Genomic DNA, 15,189 nt, shown 5'->3' on the forward strand with positions numbered 1-15,189 from the left:
CCTCACCCCCTCCACCCAGCCACACAAGCCTGGAGCCTGGCAGCTCCCTTGCCCGCCACGCCGCCCCGAGTCGGTCGCGCGGCTTGAGGCCCCGTCTGTTATCTCTCCCCTTTCTGCAGCGATGGCGTCGGGCCAGGGCCCTATCGCACCCCCCACACGGCCTCGCCGCCTCCAGCCTCACCCACCCCAGTCTGTCCCGCACGCCGACGCCCGGGGGCTCGTGCTGGCTTGTGGGCACGGCCACGCAGCCCCTCCTGAAACTCCCAGGGGGCTTCTCGTCGCTGTCATGGGAACCTGCCTGACCGCGTGGAACAGAAGCCTGGTTACGCTTGCTGGAGCGAAGAGGTTTGTTTCTCCCACGTGACGGAAGTGCCAAGGGAAGCAGCCACTTCCAGCGACAGCCGTTCTGGCGTCCACAGCGGTCTGATGTGCCTGGGCAGTTTCAGTGTATCCCATTGGGAGGTGTGGACATAACCGGGACCAGCCAGTGTTTTCAGAAGAGTCCGGGGTGGTACAACATGCAGCCAGCCCAGGGGCCTTGATCGATAGCGACAGCTGAGCTCCGCAGAGAGGGGCCAACACGACACAGTGGGCCAGTGGCCAGGGCCCAGGCTGGAGCCGCTCCACAGCACGTGCCCTGTGCGACCGCCAAGATGATTAACTACACAGCGGGCTCCCAATTATAGTTTGCAAATTAAAAATAAAAAACACATTACATGCCCTGGCTGGTTTGGCTCAGCAGTTAGACCGTCGGCCTGCGGTCCAGAGAGACCCGGGTTTGGTTCCCGCTAAGGGCACGTACCTCGGTTGCAGTTTGTCCCCGGCCCTGCTTGGGTCGTGTGGGTGGCGGCCACTCGATGTGTCCCTTTCACGTCGATGTTTCTCTCTCTCTCTTCCTCCCACTGTATCTGAACAAAAAATGGAAAAACGTCCTTGGGTGAGGATTCAAAAAACAAACAAACAAACAAACAAAACACATTACGCTGAAGTCACTCGGGCCCTAAGTTTGTTTCTTCTGGGCAACCTCCGCTCCTGCTTCGGGAACAATCTGCTCTTCCCAGTAGGACCCTCTCGGCGTCAGCAGGGAGCACTGGGTGGGTGTGAAGCGGCCGTGGGCTGTGCTCCGGGTCGCGGGAACTTTGCTCACTGGACATGCTGGGAGGGAGGACCTCCGCCCACGCCCTGTGGTGCGGCCGGCTCTCTGCATCTTCAAGCAGAGCAGCAAACCCAGCGCTGTCTCTGGGCCGCCCGGAGCCCAGCCCCGCTGCCGGCACCCACTGCGTCCGTGAAGTGCCCCCTGACACTTGGTGGCCTTCGGATACGTGTGCCGTGCTGGCCTGGCGGCTTCACTCTCCTTGAAGTGAACGTGAAGATCTGAACGCCTAGATTTGCGTGATCTGCATGATTTTTGTGTCTTTTCTGGGTCAAGCGAGCGGCGGACTGTTTTCAGAGGTCGCCTTCTGGCCACTTACGGGAAGAGCTGCAAACTTATTTTAAAAATCCTCACCCGTGGATATTTTTTCTATTTATGTTCAGATACAGTGGGAGGGGGAGAGAGAGAGAAACCGATGTGAGAGGGACACATCGACTGGCTGCGTCCCGTGTGACAAACTGCACCCAAGGAACGTGCCCCTGACCGGAACCGAACCGTGACTCTGGTCCGCGGGCCGACGCTCTACCACGGAGCCAAACCGGCCAGGCTCAGGGCTGCGAACTAACCCCAGACCGTCCCCTCCTGCTCCAAAGAGTGATCACACTTTCCCTTCCGGCTCCCCAATGCCTGACCGCTTCGTGGCCCTGTGGCGTCATCTCACACGGACCGTCACCCGTCCGTCCAAGCTCGCGTGGCTCTTTCCCTTTGGTGTGTGACTTACTAACGTTAACTCTCTCCACGTGGGATCGTTCATTCCGCTTGCAACTGCTTCCAACTAGCTTCCAGCCAGTGGTGTGTCTGTGTCCCAGCATTCAGGACCCTTCGTGCTAAGCTTGCTCGGGATCTCCCAGTCCTGATATGTTCCCACGCTTCACGTAAAGTCTGTTTTTCAGAAGCAAAGGCCTTGGGGATGACCCCCTGGTGACCTGTGCTGTGAGGACATTAATAGGAGCCAGCGTGGCCCTGGCCGGTTTGGCTCAGCGGTTAGAGCGTCCGCCTGCGGTCCGGAGAGACCCGGGTTCGGTTCCCGCTAAGGGCATGTACCTCGGTTGCAGTTTGTCCCCGGCCCTGGTTGGTCGTGCGGGTGGCAGCCACTCGATGTGTCCCTTTTACATCGATGTTTCCCTCTCTCCCTCTTCCTCTCTCTCCCTCCCACTCTGTCTGTACAAAAAATGGAAAAATGTCCTCGGGTGAGGATAAAAAAAAAAAAAAAAAAAGTAGGAGCCGGCGTGTTTTCTGAGAAGGATGAAGGTGTGAAGGGAAACTCGTCTTGGGTCAGAGAAGAAAACCTGATTTCGGCAAAGGAGGAAGGAGAAGGGTGGGAAGGAAGACGGAGGGCCTGTTCCTCCTCCCTCACCTCCGACCCTCAGAAGGCGCAAACATGGGTCTTCCCTCCCGGGGACGCCAGGTGACAGACACCCTGAGCTGGACACCTGAGGCGCCCTCCTGTCCTCACCCTACGACCCCAGACCGTCTCTGGGTAGCTGAGGCTGAGATGTCCAGCTTCAGGGGACAGACTTCAACCCTTCACATTTTAATGTCATTTGCTCACAGAAGTAAAACGAGAGCTACCCTATGATCCGGCGATTCCACTTCTGGATATTTCTCTGAAGAAACAGAAACACTGACTTGGAAAGATGTATGTGTTCCCATGTTCACAGCAGCCTTATTTACAGGCCCGGAAGCCACCACGTCGATGGACAACCGGATGAAGACAGCGTGGCATTCAGCACAGGCGTGATGAACATGACTCAGCACAAAGCAGAGGGCGATCTCGCCCGTCGTGACTGCGTGGGTGGGCCTGGAGGGCACTGTGCTAAGGGGAACGAGCCGGACAAAGACACTGTACAAGCCCTGGCCGGTTTGGCTCAGTGGTTAGAGCGTCGGCCTGCGGTCCCGAGAGACCCGGGTTCGGTTCCCGCTAAGGGCACGTACCTTGGTTGCAGTTTGTCCCCGGCCCTGGTTGGTCGTGCGAGTGGCAGCCACTCGATGTGTCCCTTTCACATCGATGTTTCCCTCTCTCTCTCTCTTCCTCTCCCTCTGTCTGTACAAAAAATGGAAAAATGTCCTCGGATGAGGATAAAAAAAAAAAAAAAAAAAAAAGGACCTATAAAGACACTGTACAATCTCACTTACATGTAGAATCTAAAACAGAAAAAGAATGTGTAGGATCAGAGAACACATTGGTGGCTGCCAGAGGTGGTGGGTGGGCAGGAGGTGGGCAAATTGGTAGGGAAGGGGTAAATAAAAAGAATAAATTCTGCCCTGGCCGGTTGCTCAGTGGTTAGAGCGTCGGCCTGCGGACTGGAGAGTCCCGGGTTCAGTTTCCACTAAGGGCATGTGCCTCATTTGCGGTTTGTCCCCGGCCCTGGTTGGGGTCGTGTGAGAGGCAACCAGTAGATGTGTCTCTCTCACATCAATGTTTCTCCCCCCCCCCCGCCACTCTATCTGAAGATAAATGTAAAAATGACCTCAGGTGAGGATTATTATTATTATTATTTTTTTTATCCTCACCGGAGGACATTTTTCCATTTTTTGTACAGATAGAGTGGGAGGGAGAGAGAGGAAGGGAGAGAGAGAGAAACATCGACGTGAAGGGACACATCGAGTGGCTGCCACCCACACGACCAACCAGGGCCGGGGACAAACTGCAACCGAGGTACGTGCCCTTAGCGGGAACCGAACCCGGGTCTCTCCGGACCGCAGGCCAACGCTCTAACCACTGAGCCAAACTGGCCAGGGCCTCAGGTGAGGATTAAAAAAAAAAGAATGTCCGGCCTATAGGAAAAGTCTTAATTTGAATTAATTAAAAAGAATTAATTTGAGCCGACTAATGAGAAAACGCCCAGAAACAAAATCTCAACACATTGAGAAATATTTACAAGAAGGGCAGTTATTTGTAATCCTCACCAGAGGATATTTTTCCATTCATCTTCAGGTAGAGTGGGAGGGAGAGAGAAAGAGAGAGAGAAACAATGACGTTAGAGGGACAAATCGACTGGTTGCCTCCCACATGACCCTGACCAGGGCCAGGGACCGAACCGCAAAAGGCACGTGCCCTTGACTGGAATCGAACCCGAGACTCTTCGGTCCATGGGCCGACGCTCTAACCGCTGAGTCACACCGGCAGGGCTAAGAAGGGCAGTTTGGCAGCTTATTTTATACATTAGCTGTTCGGTCTCCAAGCTTGCAAGGCCCACCCTGCAGGGCCCCCCGAGTGTGTGAGGGGTAGTCTATGGTCTCTACGTCTACAGTTCAGTAAACTTCTCTGGGAGGACAGGTCCGGTCTGGGTGGAAGTGCCTTCGTGGCCACAGATTCTGTCCCGTGGGGGCTGTGGCCTGAGGAAGGCCCGTGCCAGGGCCCTCTGGAGTGTGGGGCCCGTGCCAGGGACCCCGTTGCCAGGGTGAGGGCAGCACTAGGAAGACACCTCAGGGGTCCTCTATCCTGCAGGACACAAGCCCTTCCTTGGGCTCAGACAAGGGGCTCCCCAGCTCCGGGAGGAGCGACTCCCTGGCCCAGGGCCACTCTGTAAGCGGCTGCCTCCCTGGCCAATCCTCACTGACCTGAAACTTCCTGAACCCCAGAAACTCTGGCCTCGGGCAAAGGCCCTTGGCTGGCGTCCACACGCTTATACAAGTCTAGCAGGTGCCAGGCTGGAGTCCAACAGGCAAAGCCACAAACAGGCGCCTTTTCTGCAGGATGCTACAAAGTGGATTGTGTGTCTCGGACAGAGGATCCCTTAGAGGCCAAGGGTCTAAACAGACAGACAGACAAACTGTAGCCCAGACGTGGCTGAGACAGCCTCTGGCCTTCACACACTCGGGGCTTGAATTAGGCCTCAGTATTTCACCAGCCTCACAGCTCAATCCTCCCTGCTGGGCACTGGAGGAGAATGTGGGTTGTGCTGAAGGGTCCCGGGGAGATGGGGGGTCTAAATCCCACACAGCTAGGGGCACAAATCAGCAGGCCCAGATCGCCTCCTTCGGGTCTGTCCCAGCCGGAGTCTCCATGTTTCTTTTCAGGACATTTTCCTTTTTTTCCTCTTTTGAGTCAAGGAGCTGTGGTTCTTGTCCCCACTTTGTATATTTCACTGAGCACGAGAAACACCTGAAGTCAGAGGTTCTCCAGTGAGGCCCCAGGCCAGTGGCATCAGGGCTACCTGGAAACAAGCTACGAAGGCAAGTTCTGGATTCCCACCCAGACCCACTGAGGGGGACACACAGCAACCCCTGGCTACCGAGCCCTGGAGGTGAGGCTGGAGCGGCTTCAGGTCACTGGGACCTCTTCTTTCTTATTCAGGCACAGCTGCTGGGGACAGAAGACAAGATTCTTCTCCCCATAACTCCCCCTCCCCCAATGGTTTATCAAACTATTCTTCCAACAGAAGTAAGTGGGGGAAATTCTCATGCAAAGCCCTATTTTGCAGACAAATGTTATCATTGTAAAAAAAAAATTTAAGGGAAGAACATTAGCTAAAGTGTCGTTCTCACTCCCCAAAGGTACCCACAGTCCCCTGAACATCTTTCTCGAGATTTCTGACTACAAAATATAGGTTCATACTAAAAAAAACAAAAACAAAACACCCCACAAAAGCAGTTTGTATTGTCTGCTCCTTTCATAATATGTGTTTGGAATATCTTCACTGAAGAAGTAATGTTCTGGTGTATGGGGGTGTCAACAGAGCATAAATGAGCTCAGGAGGCTTTGGCTAGAAATACACGATAAAGACCTTTTGGGGAGGGGGGGTCTTAGGGTTTGCAATCGGAAAAGACAATTAGGCAATATGCAGAATGCTCCGAAAAGAAAGAAAAGTGGAAGAAAGCAGAGGGTTCTTACTGTAACAGGTACCTTCTCGAGAAGATTCAGTCCTGCGTTCCTAGGCCCCCCCCCCTTCTGATGTGCCGCCAAATCCTTAAGACAGACCCTACCTGCCCATCTAGTCACCGACCTCTTTTCCCTTAGATTGTCAAATAAGATGACAACAGCCAACACAATAGCCATCTGGTGTGAACGAATCAACATCATACCTTTTTGGGGGGTCAGATCAGCAAAAAATATCTACTTTTGGGTGTGCTGCAGACATTTAGTCATCAGTCTAGTGTGCCATGAGGTGAAAGAGGCTACCATCGCTCTCCTGGATGACCGGTGGTCCGGATGGGGGGCACCGTCCCCGAGTCCTGCATGGAGGGGTCGGCTGGAGGCTGGCTGCACGTCCAGGCATCGCACAGCACGGGCCGTGCAGCGGCTGCAGCCCCCAGGCCGGAGGGAAGAACAGTGGGACCCATCGCTCGGGCCCCGGCCTAGCTGCCTTTGCAACTGTGCAGCTTGGCTACAGGGCGCCACCCACCCCGGGGCCGACCCACACCGCGCGCAGCGGCCCGGGCACAGGCCCCGCCGAGGGGCAGGGGCGCGCGGCCGGCGTCTTCGGCTGTGGCCTCCTTCCTCGGGGGGAGGAAGGGTGTGGAAAGCACCCCGCATCCCGGACTCGGGCTCGGTAACTGCAGGCAGCGGGCCAGAGCCCGGCGGGGAGGACCAGGCGCGGCCGGCGGGGAGCGGTGCCGCCGGGACTCTCAGGCGAAAACACGGCAACTCCCGGATCGCCCGGCTCCACGCGGCCGCATTTCTGAAGGACACACGGACGACCCAAGTCAGCTACGGCCGGCGACATGTCCAGACCAAGTGACTTGAGAGCTTGCAGGCGAGCCCGGCCCGAGCGGCACCCCGCGGGTTCCAGGGTCCGGGGAGACGCTGGCTCCACTCCAAGTCCAGGTTCCGGGGCCCGCAGAGGAGGGAGCGGGACTCTCCCCTGAGCCCTTGGCTCCGCCCCTCCCCGTGCAGCCAATCGCGCCCTTAGGCCTCCGCGGGGGCGGGCTCAGTGCGCGGGCGGCGATTGGCCCCGGGGGCAGGGGGCGGGGCGCGGGGCCGGCCTATAAGAGGCCCGCGGCGCCGTCGCCGCTGCGTCGGCGTGCGTGCCCTGCGGTGTCTGCGAGGCTTCGGAGCCGGACCGCGCGCCCGCGAGCCATGACGACCCAGGCCGTGTGCGTGCTGAAGGGCGACGGCTCGGTGAAGGGCGTCGTGCGCTTCGAGCAGAAGGCAAGGCCGGGGCCGCCGTGCCCGCCGGCCCGCGCGGTCGCAGTGCTGAGTCACCGGCGAGCGCGCTGGGCCTGGGCGGGCCCGCGGGCCCGGGAGCGAGGGAGGGCCGCGGGGGGAGGCCGCCGCCCGGGGCCCGCGGCTGCGCAGCAGGTCGGGCCGCAGGGAGCCGCCGCCGCCCATCCCACGCTCCCTGGCGCCCCGAGCTGTCCCCAGTGCGGGTCCGCCCCGCGCCCGCCCGGCCGCCCGGCGCTGTGACGTCGTCCTGGGTGAAGGGCCGCGAAACGGGCGCACGCACAGCCCGCGTGGCTCTGCCGAGAGCTAGCCCGGCCCGGCCCGGCCCAACCCGGCCCAACCCGGCCCGGCGTACAGGCGAGAGCAGCTCCGGCCCGGCCCGGCGCGCAGGCGGGAGCAGCTCCTCCCCGGCCCGGCCCGGCGCGCAGGCGGGAGCAGCTCCGGCCCGACCCGGCCCGGCGCGCAGGCGGTTGCAGCTCCGGCCCGGCCCGGCCCGGCCCGGCCCGGCCCGGCGCGCAGGCGGGAGCAGCTCCTCCCCGGCGCGCAGGCGGGAGCAGCTCCTCCCCGGCGCGGGCGCGGGGCGGCTTCCCGGGCAGCGTGACCCGCTCCCTCTTTAAGGCCCCACCTTGATGAGGGTGCGGCTGTGTCCCCCGAGAAGGGGCCGCGGGTACTTGGCTTCACAGCCCTCCCGACAGCCCGGGGTTCAGCGGGCAGTAAGCTGTATTTGGTTGGCCTGCTGTGTGCCTACAAGTTTGGATTATTTCCCAGTTTTTCTAAGGTCAGAAAGGTCCGCCTGTAAGTCCGCATTCCTCGCTTCCCGGGAAACGTTTGGAGAGCCGCCCGTGCGGAGTCTTCCTTCGCCCCGCACCGCTGCTGCGCGGGCCACCGCAGCCCGGCCCTGCCGGTGCCCCCGGGGCTCGCGCTGAGCCGCCGTGAGCGCCCTGCGCTCGTGACCGGGACTTGCAGGCTCGGAAGAACCTGCCCTGCTTGTCTTTCTGTGCTTTTGATAACTGTGTGTTTCGGGGTGTCCTTAGAAGAGTCTAGCATCTCTATTTAAGAAAACACAAGAACAGTAACAGCTACCACAGTGCTTGATTTGAGCACCATATTTGTCCAGTGGAAAGTCGGATCTCGAAGGCTGACACCTGGCTAAGTAGGTCCTGACTATTGAAGAATGAAGACACGGTCCCCCGTGTTCCGTGTGGTGCGGGTGCCTGTGTATATTCCCAGTCATCAGATGGCTGCCGAGCTGTGACAGCTATGTCCTTGGTTTTGGGGTGTGGCCCTGCCGCACCTCTGCCCCATCGCTGGCTAAATGGCCTTCCCTGCTGTTTCCACCTGCTTCCTGACCTTGCTGTCCTTGCTTTTTGGTCTCAGTAGCGAGAGAGGAGAGGTTATTGATGTTTCAATGCCTAAAAGACTTCAGAAAATGGTACCTCTGGTTAGACTACAATCAACCCCCAGGGACCAAGGGATAGGACATTTTCTGGCTAAGAATCAAAAACACCTATGCTGGAATCATAATGTACTCCTGAAACATACAATCTTGTGTGCCAGTATTACGACACACAAGCATGCTCTGGGCACTGGGAACGGGTCCCTGAGGGTAGCCAGCAGGACATCGCTGGGCGCCTTTTTCTTTAAAAAGGCAAATCTATATATTTGCTGTATGGGAAAATGCATGAAGAAACCAAAGTGCTAAAAAGTAGCGTGTACTCCCATCTGGGTTACAAAGTTTGCTATGTACACGTATTCTCACCATGTGCAGACTTAATCTATCAAAAAGTACTTACAAAATAAATAAGAACCTTACTCCTTGTAAGGGTGTCAAACTCAGCGAGTCGACACGTCCACATGGAAGTGCTCCTTGCGCTCTGCCGGGTGCCTTTCCCCTCACTGAATCCCCACTGAATCCCCACTGAATCCCCACTGAATCCCCACTGAATCCCGAGCCTGGCCCAGGCCCCCTGCTGGGTGTCAGGACCAGGTCAGCATCTCCCTCTGGTTGGACATTCCCTGCTAGGAGGTGGTGGGGACTGGTCTTCTGACTCCCAAGTCCACGTTCTTTCTACGTGACCGTGAGCAGTGAAGGTAGTCAGCTGTTCCCTTCCCTGAGGGCACTTACTCACTTGCACTTTTCTCTGAATGAAGGGAAAAGGGCCGGTCAGCATCACAGGCGAAATCGAAGGACTGACCGAGGGCGAGCATGGCTTCCACGTGCATGAGTTTGGAGACAATACGAGAGGTGGGTGCCGAGCGGGCAGGGCCAGACCTGTGTGCCCTGCTAGAAGAACGGCGCTGAGCCGCCCCTGAAACCAGTCCACCGACACGACTGAGGTCACCCGAGAATCAGCCACAAAACTAGCCTTTGACTCTTGAGTGTGGAAAGGAATGGGAAGGCGTTTTTTTTGTTTGTTTTGATTATGGCTTGATTATATATGAGTCTCAGGTGGTCTTGTGTTTTGTTTTGTTTTTATCCTCACTGGAGGACATTTTTGCATGTATCTTCAGATAGAGCGTGAGGGGAGAGGGTGGGAGAGAGAGAGACACACATCGATGTGAGAGACACACATCAACTGGTTGCCACCCACACGACCCCAACCAGGGCCGGGGACAAACTGCAACCAAGGTACGTGCCCTTAGCGGGAACTGAACCCAGGACTCTCTGGTCCACGTGGGCCGATGCTCTAACCGCTGAGCCAAACCAGCCAGGGCTCAGGTGTTTTTTTGTTGTTGTTGTTCAGAGAGTGGGAGGGAGAGGGGGAGAGAGAGAGAGAGAAAACATCGACGTGAAAGGGACACATCGAGTGGTTGCCACCCACACGACCCAACTAGGGCCGGGGACAAACTGCAACCGAGGTACATGCCCTCTACGGGAACCAAACCCAGGTCTTTCTGAACCGCAGGCCAATGCTCTAACAGTTGAGCCAAACTAACCAAGGCCTCGGGTGTTTTATTTAAGGAAAACAATTCAGGCCTTGGTGGGTTGGGCTCAATGGTTAGAGCATCAGCCCACAGACCGAAGAGTTTTGGTTCTAGACTGGTCAAGAGCATGTACCTCGGTTGTGGTTAAGTCCCCAGCCCTGGCTGGGGTTGAGTGGGGGGCAACCAATGTGTCTCTCTCACATCGATGTCTCTCTCTCAACCCCCCTCCCCCATCTGAAGATAAATGGAAAAATATCCTGGGGTGAGGATTTAAAAGAAAAATAATCCAGCCACTTTGTGCCATCTGCATGTTCCTAGGCATTTGTGAGCAGGGGCTAAGGGGGGCTTTAGCCCAGGGTGTGTGTGCTCTGCCCTGTCCAGTGAGGACAGGCCCATACCCCACACAAGACCCTCCATGAGACAGGAAGGTACACACTGAAGATAGAAAGTGAGTTTCATCTCCTTATCTTGGGATGAGACGTTAACAAAAGTTTATGCGTGGAAAATAGTGGTCTTCTGCCCTGGCCGGTTTGGCTCAGCGGTTAGAGCGTCCGCCTGCGGTCCGGAGAGACCCAGGTGCGGTTCCCGCTAAGGGCATGTACCTCGGTTGCAGTTTGTCCCCGGCCCTGGTTGGTCGTGCGGGTGGCAGCCACTCGATGTGGCCCTTTCACATCGATGTTTCCCTCTCTCTCTCTTCCTCTCTCTCCCTCCCACTCTATCTGTACAAAAAATGGAAAAATGTCCTCGGGTGAGGATAAAAAAAAAAGAAAATAGTGGTCTTCTGTCATTTTTGAGTAATCTGACCTTCGTGTTTACACTATGAGAAATTGATTTCGTTTTTAGGGAACTTGTTTTTAATGTTCCTTAATTGGATTCTTATAGTGATTCAATGACCAGATTTGGTCCATTTCAACAATTACAGAATTTCTCAAGTTGCTTCCTGGTTTTATGGCCTCTGCGTTTGGAGGCCGTAGCTGCGGCTGTGAGTCACTGAGCTGTTCTGCGGGGGTGCAGGGCTGGGGGAGCTGTGCACGGTGAGGGGCGAGAGCTGGGTCACGGAGAACCCCTGCTCCGGGTGAGCTCTGCGCATGGCAGGGCTCGCGCACAGCCGGCCTGCTTGGTGTTTTTGTGTAATTCTCTCCTGAGGATATTTCTCCATTGATTTTAGATAGAGTGGGAAGGGGTGGGGAGTGAGAGACACATTGATTGGTTGCCTCCTGCATGACCCTAACCTGGGCCAGGGATCGAAACTGCAACTGAAGCATGTGCCCTTGACTGGGAATCGAATCCATGCCTCTCGAGTTCTCAGCTCGACACTCTTTTTAGTTTACTGATTTTAGAGGGAGAGAGAGATAGAAACATCGATGAGAGAACATCGATGAGCCGCCTCCTGCATGCCCCACACTGGGGATCAGGCCCACAACCTGGGCATGTGCCCTGACCGGGAATCTAACTGGTGGCCTCTTGCTGCATGGGTCAACGCTCAACCACTGAGCCACACTGGCTGGGCGTAGGCCGACACTCTTAACTGCTGAGTCAAACCGGCCAGGGCCCGGGCAAGCCGTGTTCACAGAAGGCAGCCCGAATGCTGCCCGGAGCTGTGTGGGCGCAGCCTCGGCCCTTGGACATGGCTGCTGCCTCTGCTGTGCACGCACAGGCGGGAGAGCTGCGGGCAGTGTGCTGCTGGTGGACTCAGACTGTGTGTCAAGGTTTCCTACCTCCATACAAACTGGGATCATGATCGTGGGATTTTTACAGTAGAACCACCAGTCAAGATCGACTGTTGGCTTCTTATTTTATAGAGCAGTGGAGAAACCCAGTCCAGAGAAGGGCATGAACTTGACTAGCGACAGAGTGCTCAGCCCTTGTACCCCTCTCCCTGCCTGTTCTGTTTGTGGGCAGGGCTGCTTCCTGTCCTTAAGGCCTGGAAGTCCTCATGTAGGTCGGCTCGTCCTCCATTCGAGGTTCTAGCAGCAAACAGTTTCTTCTTAGAATTCATTTGGAATTTTGATTCATAGTTTAGCTACTTTTTTTTTTTTTTTTTTTTGTGGTAAATAGGCTGTGCCAGTGCAGGGCCTCATTTTAACCCCCTGTCCAGAACCCACGGTGGGCCCAAGGATGAAGAGAGGTAAGTGACGAAAGGCTGGCCTCTTGGGTCAGGGTGGGTATACTGCTTGAAATTGCGTGCTGCTGGGCCGAGGGACTGACAGATGGGGACACTCAGAGCGGCTTGGTTGGTGGCATTTATTGAGCACAGAGCTAATACAAGCACCAGAGGAGCTGACACAAGAAATGAGTGACAGTGCTGTCAACACGAACAAACCATCACTGTGACACGGGGTTTTGCAGATAGAAATCTGATACTGAGACTTCACTGAGACTCCATTTGTAAGTTTGTTTTCTGAGAGCCTTTCAGGAAAGAGGAGGTTTGAGGACAAGGACTTGTCTGTTTCCGCACCCCACCTCGGGCAGGGCTTCACTGGAACTGCCACGTGCTGTCAGCACTCCGCCTCTGGACTGGTGGCCCGGCCGTGACCCCAGGGACTCGGCGTGGACGAGCCCTGTCACAGCTGTGTCTAGCCAGAAGTGCCCGCACCTCCGGCCGCCCCAGTCTGACCCGGTCTGTTTCTGATCTGGTCTGTGAACTATTCTGACGCTGTTTCACCCTCAGGCACGTGGGAGACCTGGGCAACGTGACTGCGAACAAAGAAGGTAAGGTCACGCTGGCTCTCGAAGACGCGGTGATCTCCCTCTCCGGGGACCATTCCATCATTGGCCGCACGATGGTGGTGAGTGTTCATGTGCTAAGGACACGCAGCTTCTCCTCACACAGTCACGTGTCTTTTCATGGCGATGTATCCTGGTTCCTAAGGATCCACGTAACTGCGCCCGTAGCTCAGAGTAGCAGCAGCAGTCACTCTGTTAGGTGACCGTGAGGAAGGGCTCCCCACGGAGGCCAGCTCGGCACTGTTCAGCGAGGCAGAGTGTGGCCGATCGCGCTGGATCGCGTCCGATCTGCGTGGCAGCCCCGTGCCTTTGCCTGAGGGAGCGGGTCCCTCTGCAGGTAGACCACACTCCGTCTAGCCCTGGACGGCCTTGGCTGAGTCTTCACCCCTGCCTGCACGCTGCCGCCCGTCTAACCCAGGGCCACTGGCTGCCCCGATTCCCTCAGGAGCTGCGTCTGTTCACACACAGCACCCGGTACAAGCAGCGAGGACAGCGGGCCTGCAGGGACCACTTCTTTCAGTTGACCCTGGTCCTGAGCATCTTTTTCAGCCACAGTAGAGAAGCAGAAAAATTTATAAATGTTTGATGAGAAAAATTTAAAGTACTATTTTAAATAGTTCAGGCTATTTTAAGGATTATTATTATTTATAGGCATAGTCATTAGGCACGATTTTGATCTTTTTTTTTGAAGGGGGTTCACATTTCCTTCATTCTGAAAGCAACTTAGAGTGTAAAAGAATGACTGCCGACACCGAGGTCACCAGACTGTCACGGGGGTGCAGACCGCACGTAGCTGTGACAGTTGTTTGGTTCTCGGTATTTCGTTTACCGGCAGCTTACCTAGTGTTGAAAGGTAATTTACGCCCTGGCCGGTTTGGCTCAGCAGTTAGAGTGTCGGCCTGCGGTCCAGAGAACCTGGGTTCGGTTCCCGCTAAGGGCATGTACCTCGGCTGCAGTTTGTCCCCAGCCTTGCTTGGGATCGTGTGGGTGGCAGCCAGTTGATGTGTCTCTCTCACATCGTTGTTTCTCTCTCTCTCTCCCTCCCGCTCTATCTGAAGATGAATGCAAAAATGTCCTTGGGTGAGGATTTAAAAAAAAGTAATGTCTTTGCACCGTCAAGAAAAAGCTGAACAGTAGTTCCCACTTTTTAATACTTTTGCATTTACCTTCAGATAGAGCGGAAGAGGGGGAAGGAGAGAGAGAGAGAAACATCAATGTGAGAGAGACACGAGTGGCTGCCACCCACACAATCCCAACCAGGGCCAGGGACAAACTGCAACCGAGGTATGAGCCCTTAGCAGGAACCGAGCCAGGGTCTCTCTGGTCTGCAGGCTGACGCTCTGTGGAGCCAAAGTGGCCAGTGCAGTTACTGCTTTTCATTACTAGATTAAATATGAGTCTATTTTTCTACTAGGATTATTTTCACATTCTTTTCTAGTAAGTGCTTCTTTTAGAAGTCTTTTGGGTATTGTTAGGAAGAGGTGGTGATTAATAGTCCTAAGTTAATATGTTCTTAATATTTTTCCAAGGTCCATGAGAAACGAGATGACCTGGGCAGAGGCGGAAATGATGAGAGCAAGAAGACGGGGAATGCTGGGAGCCGTCTGGCTTGCGGGGTGATTGGGTTCGCCGAGTTACATTCCTGAGGAGGAGATCAGAGTCCTAGTAGTAGCTCCTCTGTTACCTTGCTAGTGGTAGAAATTTAACTTGATAGACATTAAACACTGTAATCTTAAAAGTGTAATTTGTTTCTTTTTAAAAATTGCTTTAAGTACCTGTGATGTGAGCTGATTTGTATGGCTATATAAATCTCCTGTTCAATTAAAATGTGTTTCGGTGATCTTGGTGTCTGCAGACTTCATCACACAGGCATGAAACTGAGCTGTCTGACTGGCGCCTGCAGCACACAGGCTTGATGTGGCCTGTATTTTGAGCTTATTGAAGCGTCCAGCTTGAAATCTCAATTAGCTGAGGCTCACAGAGCTCGAAGAGCAGACTTAGCAGTATGTTGACAGGTACTATTTTCCACTCTTTGGAAAGTGTTTTGAACGAGATAATCACAATGTTTGCCTTTTCACAGCTAGTCTCTGAGCTAAGACTGACTGGAACGTGAATCTTGGACAGATAGGTTGCCCTGTGTTAGCTTTAGGGAGATTAACGGGTTTCCCTGCTTACCACTTAGCATTTATTTGAAAATTGGATCTTATGGTTTGAGAGCCCTTTGGTACCATAGTGAAGCTGAATGGCTCAGTTAATGGCCTCGGTTGGCCAGAGATGA

The 15,189-nt window shown here is 55.3% G+C and overlaps 1 protein-coding gene across 1 annotated transcript; it reads left to right on the forward strand.

The window, feature by feature from the left end:
• The first annotated feature begins 7,124 nt into the window (after positions 1-7,124).
• Positions 7,125-14,751, forward strand: SOD1 (superoxide dismutase 1). The gene is made up of 5 exons (XM_036243693.1): positions 7,125-7,247; positions 9,411-9,504; positions 12,243-12,312; positions 12,856-12,973; positions 14,441-14,751. The coding sequence occupies exons 1-5, from the start codon at positions 7,176-7,178 to the stop codon at positions 14,555-14,557; spliced, it is 471 nt and encodes a 156-aa protein (XP_036099586.1). The 5' UTR covers positions 7,125-7,175; the 3' UTR covers positions 14,558-14,751.
• Positions 14,752-15,189: the final 438 nt, after the last annotated feature.

This window comes from Molossus molossus, unplaced genomic scaffold (assembly GCF_014108415.1).
Source record: "Molossus molossus isolate mMolMol1 unplaced genomic scaffold, mMolMol1.p scaffold_m16_p_5, whole genome shotgun sequence".
NCBI lineage: Eukaryota > Metazoa > Chordata > Mammalia > Chiroptera > Molossidae > Molossus > Molossus molossus.

Bases quoted from the DNA above. Each gene is read 5' to 3' on its own strand.
- SOD1 (XM_036243693.1), top strand. From the start codon at position 7,176: ATGACGACCCAGGCCGTGTGCGTGCTGAAGGGCGACGGCTCGGTGAAG. The intron at 7,248-9,410 runs GCAAGGCCGGGG...CTCTGAATGAAG, and splicing joins TCGTGCGCTTCGAGCAGAAG to GGAAAAGGGCCGGTCAGCAT. The intron at 9,505-12,242 runs GTGGGTGCCGAG...TGTGGTAAATAG, and splicing joins GTTTGGAGACAATACGAGAG to GCTGTGCCAGTGCAGGGCCT.